Below are 17,218 nucleotides of genomic sequence, written 5' to 3'. Positions count from 1 at the left end.
TGGGACCTGCCAATTGCGGTTCTTGATGTAATATACGCGCATTTATAAAATATAACACCACCCTGAACGGTGTCATGGTATACACACACACGGCTGCCACATTGCGTTTATCACGCCCGTGCCTATACCCCATGTCTTTTGCTAATGTGTCACACTCACGCACTAAACACACCTCGTGAGCGCTGCTTGAACGTTGGACAAAAATGGCATGCAGCTTTTCGCAGCCTCAAGACTGTCATTAATTTCGATTAGTCTCTCTTTATTCTTATCTTGGACATTTCTACGACTTTGAAGATTTCGACTTCGAATGCGAATCGGGGAACAGCCGGCAGCAGCCGATGCTGCAGCCTATATCGAAATTCTCCTGCCGAATTCGTATCGACAGCCTGCTGCAATATTCACACCCTGTCGGATCCGCACTGGTTGGTATGCCCGCATCGCGAGCGAACGTGTCTCGGCTGTGCGATCATCACGAGTAACGACGGGAATGCATTACGAAGCCCGCCAGACCAAGGAAGCGCTGGCCGGGTCATGCAGCACCGGGCGAACAGGCTGCGCGCAGCTTCGGGGGTCACATCGATTTCTTGCTCGTGCTGGACGCGGTTCTGACCGCCGTCCACGGCTGCTCCTGGGTCAGCATCGTGATGGCGCGATTGTCCATACTGAACAAGTGCCACCCTTTCTCGCGCTCCTGGTCCATGCCGCCGTGCCTTCTCATCAGGTTGATGAAGGCCTCGTTCTTCGCCAGCACGTGACAGGTGAGCTCGTTGCACTTGTTATGAGCTGCTTCCTGCAGCATGGGCAACGCGATATTCACTGTATGCGTACAAATGCGAACGTTAAAATGCGAAGAAAAAAAAAGAAAAAGAAAAAAAAACGACGCGCCAGGCCTGCGCGGAAGACGCAGCACAGTCACAAGGTAAGCTGGAGGAACAGCCTATATAGAGCCCTTTGTATAACTCTCTTTAGGCGATAGTGCAAGTGCAGTTGCGAAGTACATATGCATCATTCGTTCATCAGACAGCGGACAACATCGCCACCAAAATCAGCTGCTGTTGTGAGCACATAACAGAATTAAGCTTTGAAAAAAGAGTTAAGGGGCTTTAAGTGCAAAGAATCGCTACATTTTTTTTTTTATCTTCTGAAATTCGTTAACTTGCACCTAAATCTAAGCATGCGCTGCCTCTTCAGCATTTTGCTCCAATAAAAACGCGACAACCGCAATCGGGGTGTGAAACCGCAACCACGAGCATAATAGTAGCGCTAGATATACGCCACATAGTAATATATGTATATCCACTATGAGATACTCTGCGCGGCGGGTTGCGAAGATTGGTGTCTTCAATGTGACGCGTTGTGACGGTGAAGAACCAAGCAGGACCAAAAATGTGGCTCTTTGTCGGGCCCAAACTTTTGCCTATAGAAAGAAGTTAACAAACACTCTAAGTGAAACATTAGCGGTGATTACAGTCGTTGCTGGTCAAACCTGAAACCACTATTCATGTGAAGGCCTATATACATGCATGTATGAAGGCCCATTCAAAAGATGTCGCTTGTGCTCGCGTATACGCCTGATATATATTGTATTCACATTGTTCGCGGAACCAGATAACACTCTTTTTCGAAAAAAAAAGAAAAAAAAACTTGAAACCTGCGTGGCAACTATGTTGTTGATACGACATAATGCGTCTGTAGTTCCGAGTGGTGACTTAGTAACAATTATAACATGGCGAAGAATGGACACCGACAAAAAGGAATTTATGCGCACGAGACGCTATCATCACTACGCGGCTTACATTCCTATGTTCCGTACGCACTACGCTTGCGCCGTAAGACGAGATGGTTGATATGTAGGCTGACCTTGAAGACGGCCCGGAGTAGCGCCGAGCCGACGCCCTTGCCTTGATACGCGGGTGCCACGTGCACGCCATCCAGGACCATGGATTTGCCGCCCCAGGTGCTGAAGACGAAGCTGTACAGCGCGCAGCCGATCAGCGCTGGCGACGGCATCAGACTGCCGCACAGTGGAGGGCAGGGCACGCCGATGCCTGCATGTATGTGAGAGACGCGTCAAGCATACACGTGGGCAGCGCTCCACGGCAGATAGGGCCATTTCTACGTCGGTGCGACTTTCGCCCTGCGGCTGCGATGCTTGAAAACGTCTATAGGTTAAATGATGCACGTGTTTATACTGGCCTGCGCGCTGATGCAGGCTAGTTTGAGCGATATGTTTCTGAAGAGCATGTCATCCATCCTTGAAAAAGGAGCTTCTTGGATGTTGTGAATTTCTGCAGCTTTCTACACTTGTGTCCGAGTATTTTCAACGATATAAGGACATACTACATCGCTGTATTGCTGTATCTTATTGTTCCGTGCACTGCTTACTGAATGATGTTTTGTTACCACTCCTGTCTTGGTGCTGATGCGAACCGACAGTATCGGTAAATAAATAAAAAATAGAAAGTTCGTGCGAGCCTTAAAATTAAGCTGACTTCCAGCTGAGCTACATGCCGAGTCAGCCGCACTTCTATAGGACAACTTGCATAGTGTATTAGAAACTGCTTTTAAGCAATTTTGTGAGCCTCTAATGTGTAAACTCACGCAATGTGGAACGAACATGGATCTTGCGCATTTAGAACAGTGCAGTTCGTATTCCTTTCCTTTGCGTTCGTTTCACCATCTTGAGTGAGCTTTACCTGCAAGTGTGCATTCTCCGTAGCGCAGCCATGCATCGTACGTAGTCCATGTCGAAACACTTCATCCTAAACGCTATTTCGTTTCGGCGATGCTCTTATTTTACAAAGTTTCAACAACATTAATTTTCTTTTCCAGGGCAATAGTGTAATCGCTCTTGTCGCTGTTTATGCGCCCTTATCTTTATGCAGGATGACGTCGACACGAGTGTGAAGCTGCGCCCACTCTTGTTTTCGTTCCTTTAATTAAACTGTCTTGTTGGGAGTCGTTGCTCCCTGTTATTTTTTTCTTAGCCGCTGTGACAAATCGAATGCGTTGCCGAAAAACCGTATCGTGTTTTCCATTTAAGAAGATGCTGCAATGAATAGCATGTCTTCGTTTCCTGTCAACCGGTGGACGCAAGCTGTATATGTATACAGATATCCACTGCCCATTGGCATGGTGCGTGCTGCCCGATTTCGGATGCACGTAACGTAGCAAGTTCGATCGCATTTCGTGATACGCGAATTTACAGCTTACGTTAAATTCCTACATGATTTAGGTTGAACTTGCAAGGCTGGTATGGTCACACATAACGTGTCGGACGTCTGTATGAATCATAAAACCTTGTCTCCTTTAGGTATACGGTCTACAGAATTGTGGTAAAAATGTTTTTATAGCCGAGTTGACGGATTTGTAAACTCGATATTTTATTTTTTAAATTCTGCATTTTACAATCATTTTTCTAAACATTCGATACTATTACCAGATCTTAAAACATCGCGCTTTTCGGGAATTTTTAGAAACACTCGATGATTGTCTGGATTCTTACTTTTCATTGCGACAAAACAAAGCAAAATTGGTCAAGTGTTTCCCGTGAAAAATGATTTCCCCATTCAGATGTATTTAGTTAGGAGCTGTCGACACTCTCAAACGGCGATTTCAAATCGCTTCCGCGGATGCCGGAGGACTGCTAGAAGTTTCATGCGTGAATTCATATGCACGCTTTCTAAAGGTATGCGGTTTACTTTCCGTTCGCGTTTGCATCTGCGAATATATGAGCGTTATATCGCTGAGGAGGCAGTCGCATGCGAATTTACCTCCGCCGCTGTCGTCAGCCACCAGAATGTTCACCAGGGGCCAATCTCCAAAGGCGTTTTCCTTGAGATCTGCGAAGTCGGACATTGGTTAAGAGCTAAGACGGTGGCCTCATTTCTTTGGGATTTTTCTAAACGAGGCAGTAATTTAAATACAGTTAAACCTTGACGTAACGAATCGGTAAAATCGGCAATTCACTTCGTCACATCGAAACTTCGTTATGTTGAAATTCGATCTTCTAAGCAAAGTATAGTCGCCAAAGGCTTTTTTTTTTTGTACGGGAAGTTCCGGACGAATCTTTGAATAATAAGGCAGTCCAAAAACGTAATTAAAGAACGAAAAAAAAATCGGTTTGCCTGAACCTGAGATCCGGCGATCGCCGCTAGATGTTGCGCCGGCAAAGTCCTCTCCACAGCGGCCGAACGTCACACGTGAACCCGAAAGAAATGCAGGTCCAGTGCATTGTGATACTATTGGATAAGCATTCCCAAAAAACCGAGTGCAAGCGCTGGCCCCTGCTGGTGTTTCAATTTATCGCCTCGGTCTTCGTCTGGGGCTGCGCTGAAATTTCGTTATATTGAAATCACGGGCAACACGCTTTGTTATATTGAGGTTCAAAATACACGGTGTTCTATGAACATGAAGTTGCGAAAAGTGAAATACTTGGTTATATCGAGAATTTCGTTGTGTTGAAGTTTGTTATATCGAGGTTTAACGGCATTAAACTCGCTTTTCTTTATTGCGAAAGCGTATACGGAAGACGGGTTGTTCTCACCTGCCATTGCCGTTGCGTCGTCCCTGAAGTCGAATTCCTGAGCGCCTTTCTGAAAAGTGCAAAAATACAAACCGTCACTAGTACCAAGTTATCAATTAACATGTGCGTAGGTATATAACTTAATCCCCACCCTGGTCGCTTGGCGTGTGACGTAGCAGCATGATGACGTAATAGCGTGACGTGAGCAAAGCGTCAGTTGCGATGTGCTCAATGTTTTCGGGATTCCTCTTATCGCACTTGAAGTTGTCACGATTTTTTCCCCCTCCATCCTATTTTCGTTTTCTCCCCAAGTGCTCCGGCGCAACCTTCTTGCCTCATGAGCGCTTTTCTTATTTTTTTTTTCCTTTTTTCTTTAACGACAGTTGCTTCTGCCTTTTGATGCGCAGCCATTCCTCGATCATTCACCATTGGTTAAAAGGTGACAGATTATTGCTATAATTAGGATGTTGCTAAAAAAACAAAACAACACACATCTAAGAGGCGGCGTGCTTGGACTTAAGTCATCATCGCGACAACCACCAGGTGCACGCGTCATCTGCTTACGAACTGTTTAAAGGCTACGAAGAAGAAAACTGTTTATACCAGCCCTACACCTCTGCCAACATCGCTTCGGTGACATATGCTGCTCACTCAAGACAAATTTAGCCAGAAGGGAGATTTAGTTGCGTTTGGCCTCTAGGCTTCTTACGTTCAGTGTGTCACAGGACGATCAGAGGCGGGCGGTGGAGGAGTTCTGCTTTGCTTTTGTTTTCCGATTGGCCGACGTGACCCGCAGCTTTCATCATCACCATCATCCTGACTACACCCACTGCTGGGCAAATGCCCCTCCCATGTTTTGCCAATCAACCCGGTTCTGTGCTTGCTGCGGCCACGTGATCTCCGCAAACTTCTTAATATCATCTGCCCACCTAACTTCCTGCCTCCCCCTTGCGCGCTTGCCTTCTCTTGGAACCTTGCCTACGCTCTACATACCCTGCCCATGCCCATTTCTACTTGATTTCGAGTAAGATGTCCTTAACACCAGTTTGTTTCCTGACCCACTCTGTTCTCTTCTTGTCCCTTAAGGTTACACCTACCATTTGCCTTTCCATTGCTCGCCTCGTCGTCCTCAATTTAAGTTGAACTCTTTTCGTAAGCCTCGAGGATTCTTTCCCGTAGGCAAGTACCGGCAGAGTCCTTATTAAGTATTGAAGGACTCTGGTACCGGTGAGATGCAGCCGTTATATACCTTTCTCTTGAGGGATAGTGGTTAACTACAATTCATGATTTCAGAATTCCTGCCAAATGCGCTCCACCTCATTCAAGTTCTTCAGTCTCATGGTTCGGCTCTGCGGTGATTACCTGTATAAGTACTTGTCCCGCAGCCTTTAGCTGCGTTTAATGCAGTGTTCGCGAGCCACCTTGCGCTTACCATGAGTTTCTTGAGGGCTTCGCAGTCTGCCGGCTGGGCTTTGCGGATGTGGACGCCGATCGTCGAGCTCGACATGATGCTGGACGGGTGCGGTACACTCCCCGGCGGCGTATCGGCAGTTTGTACGAGAATGAATTTTGCGGTCCGATCACGGCTTCATCGCCGAAGCTGCGCTGCGCCGTGCTGCGGCGTTCGCGGTGAACGGCACTTCTCGCGGCGAGTGCTCGAGCTGGCGCACGTGTGCGATAATGAGGAAGAAGAAAGTTTCGATTAAGCGTTAATCCCTCACAGTGGGTGTGAACCACAGTTAATAGGTGAACAAGAACAAGCGTTGTCGATCGTGCTTTCGACTATTCTACGTATATGCGCTGAAAAATTTTTCCCCCTTTGAATTTTATAGGGACACGTACAAAAGTGAAACAATGAATCGGTTTAGATAGATAAATTTTGCTCGTAAAACTCTAATGTCCTTAATCTCACCATCGAAGCTTTAATAACAGAGGATAAAATCAAGGTCAAAGTCTCATTTTTGAACTTCGTATCGCGTCGAAATCTCCGCGCGTGACGTCACGGATTTCAAAGTGCGCGTTCTTCGTATTTTCGCGACATTGGTCCAACTAAATTTCCTGAAACTTGGTATATAAAGTCTCTGGCCCCATCAGAGAACAGTGTACTTTATTTTTGTCGTTTAGGGACGAGGTCCTAGCAGACATTGTCAAAATCTATGACGTCATGGCCAGTGGTGCGGTAGCTTCAACGTGGTGTCGCCACGTTTTTTTTTTTTTTTTTTTTGCACGTTGTCTCACGATGAGAGTGACGATCTTGCATTGTAAAAGAGTAATGTACCATTACGAGCAAAATCGGTTTTCTCTTTAGTGACCCTTTTAACCAACTCGCTAAGTGCTGGGCAAATCGTGCTGTGGCTTGCAGCCAAACTGCGCAACTCCGAGCGATAATACACTATATGAAAAAAATTCGTTAACAGTGGGTAGGTGATCGAGCCGACGTTTCGACGAGTGGACTTGTCTTTTTCGAAGCTGGAACTCCAGCCTTGAAGAAGTCCATTGTGGAAACGTCGGCTCGAGTGCCCACCCCCTGTTTACGGATTTTTTTCATCGCAAGCTTCCGTCTCCCCTTCCTGCCGTTTTCCGGTTCAGTATGGTAAGTAAGGACGCGTATACGGTTTCTATTGAAATATGTAGAAAATTTAAACCGTTTTCATGCTGAATTCAAGGTCGCAGGTTCGACTACCTACCACGGTAGTCACATTCTGATGTAGGCGGAATGTCGTAGAACCCAAGGAGGTTAAATTGAGTTCGGTGCTTTCCGCTTCGTCGTCCCTCATATACATGCCGTGGTACTTCGCACTGTTGCGCCGCATCTCAGTATAAGTCCGTTGATTATTTAGCATGTTACGTTGCCACGAGTGCGTTCTGACCTGCGATTTTATTCCGTTGCACGTTGTCACTTCACGTGAATAAGTTTTATTTTACAGTTAAGCTGTTTAGCTTCTAGTTAGTAGTTTTTTTTCCCGTGGCGTTGTTCGGGTCAAGTAAAGATTGTCATCATCGTGATAAGCCGGCACCTTCAAATTAAAAGAAAAAAAACCGACAGTGGCCACCCATGCGAAGCTCAGACGACGGCTGGCGAAGTGGGCATGTGGATTGACGTCACTGCGCCCCTAATAATAATAATGAATAATAACACCCCCTCCCTCCCGGCGCATACTCGTATATCGGGGTGGCGCATACCCGCATTCCTCGGCCCGAGGTATGCGGGTATGTGCCATTGGTTGTTGTAGCTGGCGATATTGATGTAGACACACAAGCCTGACTTGTCTTTCGTCAGATAAAATTTTGGACTTTCGTGCAGTAACTACCAACAGCAAACAACCACGCGGTGCAGATCGTATTACACCAGTTGTTCTTCTTGGTTTTTAACATCAGTTGAGGTTGCCCTATTGTGGAGCGAAGCCCACGGTGTATCACTGCACCTGGGAATGTCCACAACCACCGGGCTGCCGCCCTATTCCTTCACCCTCACAATCCTCCTGGGAGACTGCGCTGACCAGCTCAGAGCCGCAGGAGCAGCGTCGGCTGATCCAGCGGGCACGTGGTGTGGCGCGAGCCAATGGGGCCCTGAACTAAGGGCTCCACCCGACGAGGATAATCCTTGAGGCCTTCACAAATAAAGGTTTTCTCTCTCTCCCTCACTCAGTTGAGGTGGTGTTGCTTGTCTACAACAGGCTTCGCTGTATCGTGCACTTCCATAGGGTGGAATGGAGATGGTATTTTTTTTTATTTATTTTACATTCGTTCCAGCTAGTTTCTGCATGTCCTCTTGAGAAAGCTGATAATAGCTCCAGCCGTCTTCTGACGTCATATCCTTGGCTCCATGTTTCTTAAGAAACGAGATGAGCGCCTTGTTCACCAGCTGTGGACAGCAGTCGATGCGCCGGCATCCTTCGTCTTCACACTCCTGAGCCCATAAGAGAAACAAAGACAGTTTAGAAAGCATTACAAAACCATCGTGACATCACATACAAAAGAAAAGAAAAACTTGGGCAGTGTACGGTATGTAGCGGAAACACTCGATGTCAAAAGTAACACAAAAAAAGTTAGTTTTCACTGTTCTGTCACGGGTATCGACTCACTTATAATCTAGGAAACTGTCAGGGTGCGGTGACTCAGGGTATGATAAAGCACGCCAACATACCGCGCACACGCAGAAAGACTCGACAGCTAGAGCGTGGCCCGTTCACGACTCATATTGTATCTTTTGTGTTAATAGACGAATTACATGCTGTAATTCACTTAACAAGCTAAGAGTATACTTGCGCGTTTATCTTCTAGCGCGACTTTCTCATTTTTTTTTTATTTCTGATGTGCTACAGCTAGCAACTTAGTATATACTGAGTTCGCTGTTGGCGTATATGAGTGGAACGGCTGTCATCATATGAATTTTAAATGTCGACCAGACGAGTCACACATACGAGCTAGATTACTAAGCTGCTACATTTTGGTCAGTTAACGCGCATAGCGGAAACACAGGTCATACGAAGCGAACAAGTTGTTTCGTTGTGGAGACGTATACTACGGAACACATTCGTAGCAGTATATACATATACATATATATATATATAGAGTGAATATATCAAGCAGTTGACGTATACGTTCACAACTGGTATACAGCTTCGACATCGTGCGTAATACCGGCCCCAAGTTTACCTTCATAACTCTCCTCAATAGCTGCGTTCCAATGCCTTTTCTTCTGTGGTCTTGAGCAACGTACAGATCACCGATACGCAAGCTCTTTCCTTGCCAACTTGAGTAGATCCGTGAAAACATGACGTAGCCGATTATCCCGGGATCAGCTGCAGAAACAGTGCTGTTGACATTGCAGGAAAATAAAACGCTAATGGGAGAGGGTGGTTCCTTATTTGCCGAAGGCATACCTGTGGCATCGTTCTCGGCGACAAAGCAGGTGAAAACAGGATCTTCACCAAAGCCGTTTTTCTGGAGACCTGCAGTAGAGATAAAAAGATGCGTCTATTTATCCAGGTCTATAAGTCCATATTATATGGCCTCCTATATGTCCCCTCAGTGATGATAGAGCTGGTCTAGAGCGACGGGGACGGATGTTATTTATTTACAACTCTTCGAGATATTGTTACGTGCAGGAAACGTTTCTGCATATATATTTGACTCAGGCTTTGTCATGTGGGCGAGTGGAGGGGGTGCCAGAAGTTTTTTTTTGTGTTTTTTCTTGTGTTTTCTTGCGCGAAGTCACCGGCCATAGGAAAGAAAATGGGAGAAAGGGAGCGCTATGCATTGAGTGGAGATGATGGAAACAATGACGTATATGGATATTTACAAATATAGTAAGAAAGAAAAATGAGGCCAGAATATGCAGAATAGCTGAAAGGGCAGTGACTTGCCATTTCAGGCCTGAACCGTACGTGTGCCCGAGTGCGAAAAACATGCCCGAGTAAATATTCGCTACGCTGGAAAAGACCCAATGTAATGCAATGAAATGCAAAGAAATCACCAACAAACAAACGGAACATGCACATTCAAGAAGCGCTGAGATTTGTAAGCGGATGAGAGCATAACTGTTTAGCAATCGAGATTGGCAAATAGTATCGGCGAAAAAAAAAATCAGAAAAAAAAACAGGGAAAGAGGGGTGGGGGGGTGAGTAGTGAAGAGGAAGTGATGGATAGAACTGTTGTTTTTATGACAATTAACTGTACAATATGAAAATATATGTTTCAACGAGGAGAGAGAATATCTTACGGGGATAAGCAACATCCTGGACTGTAATGGATTTATAAAAGTATGATTAGCTCACGCAGGCTATAGATGGCTACTTGACACCGTCCCATTTCAAAAGTAACCACCAGTCATCACCATCCAACGCCAACGAAGAAATATAAGCAGTAACGAGTGTGTTTAAAGGGACATCAAATTAAAACGCTAAATCAGTCTGGACTGATAAACAATTTTTTTAAGAACTTTGTCGCCGTTAATTTTGCCGTCACAGATTCATTATGAGAGGAGAAAGCAAAGTTCAATGTTTTTATTTTGAATTTCGCGCCCTAACTCGAGAATTTGAATGTCGGTGTGACGTCACGGATTTTGAGAGTATTTTCTTTTTCGTATTTTGGCCACCTCGGCTAAATAAAGAAAAAGAACTCACAGGGTCCCTTATGCATTCACCTAAGACGACTCGAAGGCGAAAGCCATAATTTTCTTTACAGTCGACGTATTCATCTTGCCCCGTCACTCTCCGAAAGCTTTCTGCACCTAACGTGGTTTTGCACAGCCTCCGTGATCGGCCCACTTTTGATCAAGTTACGATGTCACGTGATGACGTCATTATGTGGCGTGACGTCATCAGACTTCGTAATGGCATCACAAGTTTAGGCGATCTATGACGTCATGTGGTGACGTCATCGCATGATGATGATTCTTCGCATCACTCGTGTTGACACGACGCCGCGGGACGCCGACGGTCAATTGTCGCGTTTGATGAGGCTTCTAAGGCTTTCGGCTTAAAATCCTGTAATTTGCTACGTTTACTCTTTGACATCAATAGAGTCACAATGTAATTAATTTTTACCGATAAATAATTGTAATAGGCCCTCGCAGAAACTGTCAAAATATGTGACCTCACGGCGAGTAGGTGCGGGAACCTCAATGCGGCGGCGCTACCTGTATTTTTCCTGTGGTAACAAGAGAAAACATTTGGCCGTTTAGTGCAATGGAGACAGCGTCGCTGTGTATCCCGCTAAAAGGCGTTCGAGGAAGAGAAGCGAACAGGTTTTCAGATGTCATGCGCTTATGAAAGCGGCGGCGAACCGAGTGACGATAAAAACATCGGAGAGAGATCGGATCTGCCGTCTGTCCTTATCTGCCTCGTCGTTTTGTGTCCATCTTCATCTGCTCTAATTTGACTTTGTTATAACGACCTCTCTTAACAGGAGTCAGTCGCGTTTATGTGAAAAACCTGCGTACAACTATATAAATAACAGTTTGTTACATCAACATATATATACCGTCCAGGCCATTCTCACAGCTTTGTGCTCTACAACTCCTCTGGCGTCTATCTACTCTCACATATAAGCGTTGTGGTATCAGTGGCAATCATAAGTCGGCAAAAAATGTGGAACTCACTCAGACTGACTCACGAAATATATTTTGTCTTAGAGCTCACTCGGACTCAGATTCACCAAAGTTTTCCTCAACCGGACTCACTCGGACTCAGACTCACTGAAATTTTTCTCAGCCGGATTCACTCGGGCTCAAATTCATCAAAATAATACTCTCTCGGACTCACTCAGACTCAGACTCACGGCTTTATCTGAGCCTGAGTGAGTCGACTCATGAGTCCGTTAGCGTATAATTGGCTTTTTCGATCACAGTGTCAATGCTCTTTAACATCAATATCTTGCATAACTGGTGCTCTACTTGGCCCCTTTTGATCTCGTACCTTCAAATATGGGTTATCGGTTGTTGCAATCCAGTAAGGACATTTTTATTGAAAGAGGTGCCTCACACGAGATATTTTTATCAAGAACTTCCTGTAAAAGTGTTTGCGGGGAGGAGGTCAATCTGTTCCCCCCTCTTCCCTCTCCGTAACTCACGCCCATATTAATTAATATTGAGCTGGCATATGAACGCTAGTGCTTTGAAGTATGTGTGAGTCGACGGGAATATAAACGTGAGCCGATATAAGGCTGATATTAATGCTGAAGTTGTGTAGATAGAACCATAGGTCGGCAAAAAAGTGTGGAGCTCATTCAGACTCACTCAAGAAATATTCTTTGCGCTTAGGGCTCACTCGGACTCAGAATCACCAAAATATTCCTCAACCGGACTCACTTGGACTCAGACTCACTAAGATTTTTCTCAACCGGACTCACTCGGACTCAAGCTGACCAAAATATTACTCACCCGGACTCAGACTCAGACTCATGGCTCGATGTGAATCTGAGTGAATGAGTCTGAGTGAGTTTGCCGAACTATGGTGGCAATAGACTTTGCCGAAGCCGACGGTTTAATCACCGGCTGTAACAGCAGCCGATAAATAGGGGAATACGCAGAAATTATCGCCTGTCTAGATTTAGGTGAACTTCTAAGGAAATCCGGTTGGTCAAAGTTGAATCAGAACGTTTGATTTATATTCGTCAGGCTTAGCCTGCCCGTCCCAACAGGGGGCCCATGGACTGCGCGCTAGTCGCGTCTCTCAGGACTATAAAGCTTGACCAACTAACCAACCAACCATACAACGCGCTTCTCGTAACCTTACTTCTTCTGGAGACTAAACTCCGCTAAGCGTTTCAAATGCCTGTAACACCACTCGTACGCGTATGTGTCCCTGTGTCCGCGTGTGTTCCCCTTTTACACCTTCGATGCATTTCTAACTCCTCTTTTCCCGGTGCAGTGCTGGTGAGGTGTCCTGCATCCGAGAAACAGTATCGTGCTCTTCACCTGCCCCACTTTCTTTCCTCATGACGTAGCGGGGAACGCGACTAACACCATACACAAGAAAATATGGACACAGGACGACGCGCTGTTCTTTCCTCGTAACAGCAAGAAGCTCGCCCCGCCCTTCCGCTAATCAGCCGATCTCCATGCTCGCATAGAAGTTTATGAGCGACATTCGGCGGCCTCTGGCCCTTTCCTGTGCAACCCCCAAGGGTCAAGAGGCAGTTCAAGAGCAGCAGTATCGTGTGTAGGTACTCTAATCAGTGTATACGCATATGTTTGAACGATGTGCTGGGCTTTTGAGGTGCAGTGTAGGGGAACCGGTAATGAAACTGGGCCTCTGGGGACTGTATATTGAAAGAGGGTTGACAGGTAGTTTGCGAAGTGATGGGATAATACGCAATAAACAATAAAGCGAACATCATGTTGTGTATAATGTATCCAATATATATGTGTGCAGCGATAACATCTTAAAAGAAAGAAGCGCTTGGTGGCGTGAGCCTCCACTTTATGCTCCTATTATCGTGATCATCTTCTTATGTAGTATCTCTGAGCACGGGCGGCGCCAGAATGTTGTACAAGGGGAAATGGGGGGTATCCACAATTGAGTTCATTCGGGGATGGGGGTGGGGGTGGTGGGGAGTCGGGACACTTATGCGTTTTGTTTTCACTATGCCTCCTCTTGAGGGGCAAATGGGAGGGGGAGGGGGGTGCTGCCCAGCGCCCTCTAGAATATCTTTCTAGGTGGCGTTGGCTGCCCCCCCCCGCCCTCTCCTGGCGCCTCCCTGTCTCCGAGGGGGACGCACGTGTGCACCAAAGACCGCGGCTAATAAGGAAGTGACCTGCGGGGCAACGAGACCAGCTTTCAAACCGTCTCGTCGTCGCGTGCGTGGCGCGGTTGCGGTGGTTGCGAAATGCACCTCATATATAAAACAGCTGAAACGCAGCAAATAATCGCCGAACCGCGCTGCGTCAAAGGAATCGTATAACAAAAACTTAAAAAAACACTTTAGGCATGTCCTTTGCGGGATATCGGCTCTAGAACCGCTAGCATCCAAGGTTGCGTCCCACGAATACAGGCAACTTTTGGCATTGGCATTGACTCAATGTCAATGCCAAAAGTTCAACAAGATCGAGAGTGAATACAAGCATTCGACAACTTCCCCGAACTATGTATGTATACATACAGTGACACTAACAACGGTAATGCGTCACAGTTCAAGCAATACTCTCGAAATAAATAAAAAAAAAACAGAATTCATTCCGACGGACGATGATCGGAGCTTCTAGAGAAAAACTAACAATAAATAGTTTATAACTCACGTGAGGTAATGACATCTGCGTCTGTGAATGCAATATCTGAACGATCCCTCTGCAAATGAAGAAAATCAGAAAAGATTTGCAGCGTATTTGTTTAAGGGTAACTGTCATAGTGCGCGAAGCACTTACGAAGTCTGGCAGTGGCATAGCATAATTACACATATTATTTCATTAAGGCAAGAACTTTAGATGCCTCATCGCCGCCGGTGTCAACACGAAGTGATGCAAGAAATTATCATATGATGACGTCATCATGCTTCTATAGGCTTTCATATAGACTGTTTGATTTTCCTGCTACTGCGCATGAAGACAAGTTTTACGCGTTTATCTTCCTGGTCAAACTCAGTTTCCTGCAGAGCAGCAAACTTTAAAAATCCGGTGATAATTCTTTCTCACCGAAAATATTTCGGAAGATACACTTGGAAGATAGAGTTTATTTGAATTAGTAATACGTGTGCCACGCTTGACTTGGCTATCTCCCAAAGGCGACGCCTTATGCAGCTTGAGTGACACACGCCGAATGACATTGTTTGCTATCGATAAGACATTTCTATATCTCGCGAGATTACTTCTTCTTGGAACGAAGCAGCACAAGTAGGCGGAGTGATTGAGAGCGAAGACGGCAGAAGCATTCGGACACCACGTGTCGATGCTTTTTAGCACGCATATGTTGCCCACAAGCCTCTATTGACGGTTTCGCTGTAACACAGGCCCTGGACCGCTTCCGGTTTAGTGCGCTGGCGTTGGCTAGCAGAATTGGCGGGGAACAAAAGCCTTGGCGAGTAGCCCGTAGAGTTTCAACACTTTTCTCCCTGTGTCTAGCAAAATATTTGAATTAAATATTCTTCTAAGCTGCACACAACATTAAAATAGTTAGTCCTTAACTATAAGCGCTTTTCTTTTATGTGAAAGTGGAAAAAGAGTATTCCCTTACTCTGACAAAACTTAAAACAACGCTTTACGCTTCGGTGTTGCAGAATAACAAATGAGGTGACCGGAAGTTTCTTGGGGTACACCACGTGCTCCTGCTATCGCAATCTTGATACCGTCTATATGTCACGCGCTGAAAAGCAGTTCGCCTGCTGTTTACAAATCATTGTTCTCCAATTTGCCTTTAAAATAGTAGTGTTTCTGGCATCACAAGACTCTTTCACATTTTCCCAAAGGGCAATAGCGTACTATATTTAGTGAGCATTGTAAGAAATGATCAGACGAAAGGAATTATGAACCGTCCGGAAAGGATGCAAAATTCTGCGAAACTTTCAGACTCACCCTCCAAACTGGTTCGTCACAGCTACATTGCTTTGCGCTTTTTATAAATGAATCCGTTTGTTTCAATAGAACCGTTTCGAGATGCTGGTTGTTCTATTGTTTGAACTTTGCACCGGTACGGGTTCAGTCCCGGTTCGGCAAAGGTAAGCACGTCAGTTTCGGTTGCGGTTCGTCACCCCGAATCAGCTGATACTGTGCAATCTTTCACAGTGCTGTGAAGTGTATCATCGTGACACCGCTCTGCTTAGATTACAGTTTCCCTTGACTTTATAGTTACACAGTTCTTCTCCCATAACGTCTTTCACATCGATGTACTGAATGAATGGAAACGATTATTAAGCAGCACAAACCTTAGCTTCAGACACAAATTTCAAGTATGATTGCTCCGAAACAACAAGACGCGGCTGCAGAAGCCATGGTAAAAAAGAAAGTGCAGATTCCCAGCAAGCTTAGCTGCAACTATTCCAAGTTTCTCTGCGTCATAAAAGCTTTCTTGTTCGATTTTTTTTTTTAGAACAACGACTATTAACTATCCGCCTCGAAGCTCTGACGTCGTCGGTAAACTTTAGCTTCCAGCTTCACTGCGCGCCACTCATGCGGGCATGTTAACGCACGGGCGTGTAGGAAATGTTTACCGTCCTCAGCCGTGAAAAACGCATGATCGAAAAAGAAAAAGCAAAATATTGTTACCATAATCTCGGCAAGCTTGTTGCAGTCTTCAACACGTGCAGTGCGAATCTTCGTCATTTTTGCACGCACTGTTTTCGTTCGTACACGAGGCGAAAGCTTGCGACAGGCGTCGTCTACTCCACTCGCTGACGCACAAGCACTGCGAACGAAACGTGACCTACACCGAGCGCACGCGCTCCCAGCAACACGACGACGCCACGACGCGCCCACACAGCACTCGCGCCGCCACGGCCGCCAGCGCTTCCGGGCTCTTGTCCAGTAGGCGCATCCGCTGACTACGCTGACGTTCGGTCTTCTACAACGCGCCGTACGCCATCTGACGACGAAACAGCGAGGTTCTCGGTTTCTCGAGCCTGAAGCGCTTCCATTCGAAGCTTCCTCGCTCGAGAGTTGTACGGGTGGCGTCGGAGCTAGCTCCAATCAGGCGCTACCGATTAGCAAAGCCCTCACCGAGGGGAGTAGTTTGTATAAGTAACCCGCATCCTCTCCGCCCGAGTTCAGGAGAAAAGCCGAGCACTGACAACAAAAAATTTATAGACCTCAAGGGTAGCAGACCTTGATCCAGGAAGGATAGACATCTTTCTCAGGAATTTTATATTACCATTTATATAGCGGTTCGACTCATAAAAAGTGAAGTTGCAGGAAATGCATGCATGCTCTCAACTTCATCACGTGAACATCTATCTATCTATCTATCTATCTATCTATCTATCTATCTATCTATCTATCTATCTATCTATCTATCTATCTATCTATCTATCTATCTATCTATCTATCTATCTATCTATCTATCTATCTATCTATCTATCTATCTATCTATCTATCACAGGAAAGTTCGCGTCAAGCTTTGCTTTGAGTCCAGCTGCCGTACCCAAGAAAATAAGGAAGATGAGCAAGAGCACTTAGTGGTTGGCGGACCCCGCTAATATACTATAAATTTGTATAGGACAGTTCAGAGGTATGAAACTCATTTAGCATTAGTGCTCAGCATT

General features: G+C 45.7%; 2 protein-coding genes across 2 annotated transcripts; both read right to left on the bottom strand.

Annotated features, from left to right (window-relative positions):
- Positions 1-294: 294 nt before the first annotated feature.
- LOC119387221 (thialysine N-epsilon-acetyltransferase) lies at positions 295-6,217 on the bottom strand. Its single transcript, XM_037654540.2, has 5 exons — positions 5,958-6,217; positions 4,547-4,595; positions 3,774-3,842; positions 1,861-2,048; positions 295-790 (listed from the first exon to the last, which is right to left on the bottom strand). Exons 1-5 carry the CDS (start codon positions 6,030-6,032, stop codon positions 572-574), a joined length of 600 nt encoding a protein of 199 aa, XP_037510468.1. The 5' UTR covers positions 6,033-6,217; the 3' UTR covers positions 295-571.
- A 2,012-nt stretch (positions 6,218-8,229) lies between these two features.
- LOC119387217 (thialysine N-epsilon-acetyltransferase) lies at positions 8,230-16,465 on the bottom strand. Its single transcript, XM_037654535.2, has 5 exons — positions 16,227-16,465; positions 14,268-14,316; positions 9,412-9,480; positions 9,185-9,330; positions 8,230-8,435 (listed from the first exon to the last, which is right to left on the bottom strand). The coding sequence occupies exons 1-5, from the start codon at positions 16,281-16,283 to the stop codon at positions 8,259-8,261; spliced, it is 498 nt and encodes a 165-aa protein (XP_037510463.1). The 5' UTR covers positions 16,284-16,465; the 3' UTR covers positions 8,230-8,258.
- Positions 16,466-17,218: the final 753 nt, after the last annotated feature.

Source organism: Rhipicephalus sanguineus, chromosome 3 (assembly GCF_013339695.2).
Source record: "Rhipicephalus sanguineus isolate Rsan-2018 chromosome 3, BIME_Rsan_1.4, whole genome shotgun sequence".
Classification (NCBI taxonomy): domain Eukaryota; kingdom Metazoa; phylum Arthropoda; class Arachnida; order Ixodida; family Ixodidae; genus Rhipicephalus; species Rhipicephalus sanguineus.
The sequence above is the reverse complement of the archived record's forward strand: the minus strand, read 5'-3'. Positions and strand labels throughout refer to the sequence as shown.